Source organism: Oryzias melastigma, linkage group LG5, assembly GCF_002922805.2.
Source record: "Oryzias melastigma strain HK-1 linkage group LG5, ASM292280v2, whole genome shotgun sequence".
Classification (NCBI taxonomy): Eukaryota; Metazoa; Chordata; class Actinopteri; order Beloniformes; family Adrianichthyidae; genus Oryzias; species Oryzias melastigma.
The window spans coordinates 36,624,870-36,632,501 of record NC_050516.1 but is presented as its reverse complement, the minus strand read 5'-3'; the positions used below and the strand labels follow the sequence as shown (position 1 = coordinate 36,632,501).

The window sequence follows — 7,632 nt, the reverse complement described above, 5'->3', positions numbered from 1 at the left end:
AGGGAAGTGCGGCCAAAATTATTTCAAACTAAATCAAAACAAATTGAAGATAATGTTGGTGTTTGGCCAAAAAAATGTAAAAAGTCCAAAACCTTTATTGCTATTCTAAAATAAACGTAATTATTTTCAGCTGCAAATCTTCTGTTTTTTTGTTTTAAAAATCAGAAAATTTCAGCTTCAAAACTGCTGGCCCCATGGTGGCGCTTTGGGGCGGGGCTAACACGAAGGACCAATCAGAATCGATGAAGGTGCTAACCTCAGTCCTGTGTTCACTGACTCTGAGAACTGTGAGAATAGGTGTGTTTGAGATCCCCGGCGCCTCGCCTGCATCGTCGGCGAGACTAAGCTGCTGCTGGAGGGGGCGGAGAAAGGGGGGGCGGGGAAAGGGGGGCGGAGAAAGGCGCCTGAGATGAAAGGAACGATGAGACTGTACAAGATCAAGGAGTTGGGGGTTGTCCTTAACATTCATCTGAAAGTTAATAAGCCACTCCTCCTAGTATGATCTGTGCTGTTGTGTCTTTTTTATTATTTTTTAACATATTTTGGGAGTAAAACTGTTACTAAAATAGCCGCGGGATTCATTGCATGTGCACTGTCCCAAATAAATAAATAAATAAAATTAAAGTTAAGTTTTAGAAGCAACAATAATAAATATAACCACAGATTATTTGAAATCTTGTTTATTTTTTCATCAGTGATTCACTACCTTCCAGAAAAAGTAAAAAAATACACAGATGTCCTTCATTTAGCGCCAGTTATTTTACACCGAACTACAACTGTGTGGACTCAATTTCCCACAATGCATTGTTTTGTAGTCCTCAAGGCGGCCTGCAGCCAGCGCAGTACCTATTTTCTGGCTGTGCTGGCTTAGGAAGACGCCTTGAACCCGCCCCTTTCTCGCGATACTTCGTGACGGCGCACATGTGACGTCAGTGCAATAAACTAACCAACATGAACCGCAATCCAGGCGATCTGCGCAGCGCCGGGGGATCTCAAACACGCCTAATTACAGTCAGAAAATGTCTGTGTAGTCTGAACTATCAGAGTCTGAATTTGTCCATAGACGGGAGTAAGAAGGAGAGATTTATGGCGTACAAACCGCCTGTCCAAAACGCCGTTCTTGACCGTTCAAAGCGCCATCTTGTATAGAGACAGGCATCAAAAACGTCCTTATGTTTGGGTAAAATGGGTAAAACACTGCAGAGGTTGGTCCTTCGTGTTAGCCCCGCCCCAACGCCACAATGGGGTCAAACGTTTTGAAACTGAAACTTTCTGATTCTAAAACAGAAAAAAAGAGTTAAAAATGAAAAAAAGACTTGAAACTAAAGAAAGTTCCACAATTGAAACTTTGAGTTTTGAAACCTAAAAAACAGAACATTTGAAGCTGAAAGTAATTAAGTTTATTACTGACTTTTTGCGTTTTTATTGGCCAAAGACCAACATTTTTATCGATTTGTTTTATTTGAGTTTAAATAATATTGTCCCAAATTTAGCTCCATACAAATCCGGATCATCTTAAAGTGAATGGAAAACCAGATTAAAAATTTGAAAGTAGTTTTAAACTTGAAAATACATATTAACAACTTTAGGAAATTATTGGAAATTAGAGAAAAAAAATTGAACATTTGAAAAAACAATATTGAAAAAAAAGTAAATTTGAAACTTGAATAAAAAAAATCTAAAGCTGTTAACAATAAAAATAAAAGTTTATTTCTTCTTTCAACTTTTTTTTTTTCGTTTCTCATTCTTTGTTTTCAGTTTTCTGTTTTGTTTCAATTCAGATTTTCGAGTTTTTGCCGCTGATCTGATCGTAATCTTCCATGGGGGCGGGGCTTTGAGCTGATTGGCTCCAGAGACATGTTTCCCATGATGATGTGACGTCTTTTGTCTGTTTATGTCTCCGTCTGCGTCGCTCCAGCAGCATCACTGCAGTTTGACCTCGCTGATGTCACCGTGCAGCTTTAACTGTTGGATAGATTGGTGATCTTCTCAATCAATCTGATCTGTTCCATAGATCTTCATGGTGATCAGATCCTAGTTTTCATCCTAATTCTAGAATTATTTTTCTGTGAAAGTTTGAACATTGAGAATAAAAATTGAGAGTAAAGTGTGAAAAGAGCTCCAGTCGCTACAATCACAAGTGTTTCCCTAAATGTTGCTTCATCCCCAAAACGTGTGTTATGATGAACCAATCACAGAACAGAACATGTTGTGTCAGGGTCACTTTTGAGGATTGTCTTTGGTTTAACAGTCGAGGTGCAGTTAGCAAACAGCTCTATGTGAACGCTCCAGATGATCCTCTGGGACCTCAAGAATTTCAACTTTCTGCTTGAGTTTAAAAAAACACGAAGACGAAGATGAAGATGAAGACGAAGATGAAGACCACACCTGAGAGCTCAACATCTTGTAAACATTTCCTTTTTAAAAGTTTGTCAGTGTTTGTGAAATCCGATTCCTCTAAGCTTTAATCAGATGGTCAGCAGAACAGTGCCAGCAGGGGTGTGTGTGTTTGTGTGTGTGTGTGTTATCAGTTGTGTGTGTGTTTGTGTGGGTGTGTGTTGTCAGTTGTGTGTGTGTTGTCAGTTGTGTGTGTTGCCAGTTGTGTGTGTGTTATCAGTTGTGTGTGTTATCAGTTGTGTTTGTGTGTGTGTGTGTTATCAGTTGTGTGTGTGTTATCAGTTGTGTGTGTGTTATCAGTTGTGTGTGTTATCAGTTGTGTGTGTGTTATCAGTTGTGTCCTCTGGTGCAGATGCGGTTTTGCTGCCTGTGACAGCGAATCCCTGCAGACCCACATCAGTGGTCCTGTTTTCAGTCAGATGTTCTCTGGTTGTCTCCTTCATCCGAGCGCTGAGAGGATTTCGCTGTGAGACTTTCAGGAAATCTTTGAGTGTAAACAAAGCTCGGCCTGACTGCTGGAGGCATCAGCCGCTTTGTTCTCGTTAGAGCTTCATGATAAAATCAGCTTTCAGTTTAGTGGAGAAAGACCTGAGGACGTACTGTTACTTCATAATAGTAAAACTACAAACATCTTCATGTGGACTCCTCTGTTTAATTCATTCAAATGTGGAGCTTCACCAGTTCGTTTTTGTTCAATTGTAAATAAATAGTGAGACTCTTTTTCCGGTTTGCATGGACTCTGAGATCTCTCAGGACTGATAAGAGGAGTGAGGACCCAACTCAGCTGGTCCTTTTTACAGATACAGAAACGTTTCAAACAAGAGTGGAAATACTGATATCCCCTGGTCTGAGATGGGGACCCCAACGCGAGCTGCCGGCAGAGAGACCCCCCTGAAGGGTCCACGCCCGCTGTTCCCATCACCCCTCCCATGTTACCGAGTGAAGTTAGCCCCCTGCTAACCTCTGCGTGTTCATTGATGAGGAAGAAAGTGATCAAAAAACTCGATCAGTTGGATCAGACTCAGAGATCTCTGGGTCTCAGGCACACAGACAAAAGACTCATAAAATACGGTTCACTTATACCCTCATGGTGGGCCCTAGAGAGATATAGATAGATGTCTTTATTTGTCATTGTCTCTGCTACAATGACATCAAAAAGTGGCTCAAAGCCAACAATGTTTATCCGGACAAGAGAACCCCCCAAAACCTTAACACCTTATTGGTCTGAGTCCACCTGTAGACAATGTAACTACAGGTTTGTTTTTCAGTGGAAAACTACTGTGAAGTCTTTGAGTCTGAGCTGGTTTCAACTGGTCCACGGCGCCATGTGGATTGGTGTGACTCTGGATTCCTCCATGAGTTCATAGCAAAGTATTAAAGTGATCCATAAAAGTATTCCCCAAACCTTCATGAAGCCTATTCTAAAAATGTAGACGTTTTTATTTTGTATATAAACTTGTTACTGAGAAGCCTGGAGGGGGCGGAGCCTCTAGCGATCCTCTTGCGGGGGTGCGAGCCCAGCCCAACCGATCCAGCCCCTAGAGCAGGGGTGTCAACTCAATCACATGGGGGCCAGAATCCAAAACACACCTGAGGTCACGGGACGAACAGGATGAACATTTATTAAACACTAAAACTACATTTTTAAAGCTGTAACTTTTGAACATAATTCTGAATAATGAAAAGTCAGGAATATTATTCCAGAATAAATCAACTTAAACCTTAAATAACTTTCAATAAAAATGTATTTGTCAAAATTAAGTTAAAAATAAGCTCAAGATAACATCAGGCCATTAATAACAATAAAATAAAATGATCTGGAGGGCCGGATCCGGCCCCCGGGCCGTGACTTTGACACACGGGCCTTAAGGCCACGCCTCATCCCAACGTTACTGATCTGATTCACAGACTCCCCTCGAGTGCTTTTGACTGACATGCCAGAGGCTGAAACTCACTCATCAGAATAATGTCGTTATTCTGTTCAAACATTTTCAGCCAATCAAAAGTGACGCCGTCCTTCAGTCAAAGATGATTGGTTGAAGGAAATATGTAGACTAGTATCTGTTTCCTGGTTTACAGCGGAATGATTTAACAAATGACTAATTATTATGTTATATTAACATCTCGGAGTCATGGGAAAAGTTTGTAATTATAAACGCTGTTTTTAGGAGTGAGAATCTGCAAGTACTGATGATGCAAAGAAGTAAAAAGATGAGACACACTGAGCGCAGAGCTTCCGTCTGCATTTCCTCACGCTGATGTTTCTTTTGTGTCTCAGATGACCACGGGCCGCTGCTGCGACGCCAGAAATATTACTTCAACATTAGCTCTCTGGAGCTGGAGGGGCTGCTGGGGGCGGAGCTACGCATCCTGAGGAGGCCCATGTCCGAGCCCCGCAGAGCCTCCGCTGCTGACGAAGGGCGAGGGAAAAGCCCGCCCCCTTACCTGAAGCTGTACACCTGTGCTTCTGCCAAACAGAAATGGGTCCTGCTGCAGGTGAAGAGCATGGAGGACCGGCTCAGCACGCTGAGCAGCAAATGGGAAGTCTTTGACATTTCTAAGACCTTCATGAGCTTGAAGAAGCAGCAGAGCCCCCCCTCCCAGCAGCTCTGCTTGGAGTTGGAAGCTCTGGAGCACCGCAGAGGACGTCCCATGGACCTTCGCTCTCTAGGATTCGCGCGTCTCGGCAGAACAAACAAAGAAAAAGCTTTTCTTTTGGCTTTTGGCAAAAGCAACAAGCGTGATCTCTTCTACAATGAGATCAAAGCCCGTTCGGGCCACGACAACAAAACCGTCTACGAGTACCTGTTTACCCAGCGCCGAATGAGGAGAGCCCCCGCAGCCAGAGGGACAAAGAAAGTCCTGGAGCTGCCCATGCAGTCGCTCTCCAAAAACCAGCCAGGGAAGGCCCGGCAGCGCTGCCACAGGAAGCATCTGCACGTGAACTTCAAGGAGATGGGCTGGGACGACTGGATCATTGCTCCTCTGGAATATGACGCCTTTCACTGCAGCGGAGCCTGCGACTTCCCTATCCGCTCTCACCTGGAACCCACCAACCACGCCATCATCCAGACCCTCATCAACTCAATGGACCCCAAGGTGACCCCTCCCACCTGCTGCGTCCCGACCCGCCTCAGCCCCATCAGCATCCTCTACATCGACTCTGCCAATAACGTGGTGTATAAGCAGTATGAAGACATGGTGGTGGAGTCGTGCGGGTGCAGGTAGCACCGACAGAAGAGCAGCTGGTCTTCACGCCAGCTTGTTCCATCTGTCAGACTGGAGGATCCACTCTGGTCAGAGCCTCTGCTGCAGCTCATGTCATCTTCTAGCAGATACCAAAGACCGAACGGAGAAGAATCAACTCGAACGGTGCTGATGAGCCAACGCTGGCAGCAATAACCCAAATGTGCCTGGAAAGCCGGAGGTTGAACAGACACTCGGATAAAAAGGATTTGGGTTCTTTTGTCCGAATGTGTGTCTGTTATTGTTGTAAAAAGTTGTTTGTGTATTAGAAACTGAATTGTACACAGAACCAGCACTTAACTGATGGAGTATTTGTGAGCCTTATCCAGAACATGAATCTGGGATGTATAAATAATGGCCGGTGATGGAGAGCTGATCTGATCTGCTTCTAAGATAGTCTCTAATAAAAATGTTAAACTGACTGAGCTCCAAACTCCCGTCCTGCAGACTGAACTATCAGAGGATCTGAAGCCAAAATGACTCGTCTCAAGAATGACTCGTGTTATCGTCTCACCTCGTTCGTGTGTTACTGTAGTAAACGAGCATTTTGACATTATCATAACAACTGAGTTCAAAACCTCAAAGGAAAAACGAACAATTTTAAATCATAAATGAGTCTTTAAGCAGTTTTCTAGGACATATTTCCTGAAGAACGACTCACATGAGGTCGTAACATTTCTCAGATCTAAACTCTTGCAGAAATGTGAACATATCCTGTAAATACATTCTCTCTTAAGGCGCTTTCACACCAAGCGGGATTCACGCAACAAATTTGCATGCCCCGCCCCTCTTTCATCGCACGTTCCTTCTTGGCGCTGTGGGAGGAGCTAATGCATTTAGGATGATCGCTATAAGGAACATGTCTGTGGAGTTCTCACTTAGATTGTATGAAGACACGGATGATGTTGAGAAATAAATCAGGTTTATTTATAGTGGAGACTTCTACAAAAACATCAGTAATCATGTCTCCATGTTTGGGTTTATATGATTGTATAAACCCAAATTGTCTGTATGACAGTCACTTCCATGGTGTTTCTGTGTCTCTGTGGCTGAACTTGAAGGCTGACTGTTTCATATAAACCCGAGGGGGAAAATAAACTACCAGAACTTTTTCCTTTCTTTAATGTCTGGTTGAGGCCCGAGCCGTCAGCCTCTGCACCCCACAGCGGCTCTCTGACTGCCGCCATATCGAGCGGTCGAGTTCCCCACAGGAGAGAAAGTCACTGAAAACGTCACGTGACCAAAGCTGAGTTCCTGACTTCAGATATTTAAACTTTGCCTGCGCCGCCCGATTCGCGCCCGTCGCTCAAATCGTGTCACAGGACTTGAGATCGCCTCATGGTTTAACATTGAAACTGGGCGTCTCTACGGCGTGAACTGCACTCAGTGTGAATGTACCTTTACATTCAAATAAATCCTCACTTGCTCCTTCATTTACTTTATTCTTATAGGGAAGTTCAAACCTTCTCTGTGTCTAACGCCGGGTTCACACCAGACGCAGAACCACTGGAGAACAGAGGCCTTCACCACCTTCAGCCTTACGACAGTGGAGACAGGTGAGAAGCTGGCTGTGACCAGCGCTGAAAGACAGCTGGTATGATCCGGCGCTGCATCCGGACGGGGTTCATCTCAGCTTTATTTATGTAGCACTTTCACAAAGCAGATAGCTAAAACAAATGAACACCCGCCAAACGTGAGAGAAACGTTAATTTGGCGGCTAGGAAAAGAAAAGTCTCGAGCCAAAGGGAACTCACAACCGTGAATTTTAGGTGTCCACCTTCCCTCCGAAATGAGGCTACAACAGACATCCATCCCAGAGTTAGTTCAAAACTTTTCATTCTGACTTGATTGCACAGATTTTCTGTTGGAGACTTTTGAATGACTGACTGTTATAAGTGTATACATTTAGAATAGAATAGAATAGAATTCCACTTTATTGTCATTGCACATGTCTCAGGTACACAGCAATGAAATGCAGTTTGCATCCAT

General features: G+C 43.8%; 1 protein-coding gene across 1 annotated transcript in view; it reads left to right on the top strand.

Moving 5' to 3' along the window:
- gdf5 (growth differentiation factor 5) overlaps positions 1 to 6,376 on the top strand; it is a 7,017-nt gene extending 641 nt beyond the window's left edge. Inside the window, exon 2 of the mRNA XM_024270389.2 lies at positions 4,676 to 6,376. Coding sequence (XP_024126157.2) covers positions 4,676 to 5,625 — 950 coding nt within the window. The 3' untranslated portion in view covers positions 5,626 to 6,376. The remainder of the gene's footprint in view (positions 1 to 4,675) is intronic.
- Positions 6,377 to 7,632: the final 1,256 nt, after the last annotated feature.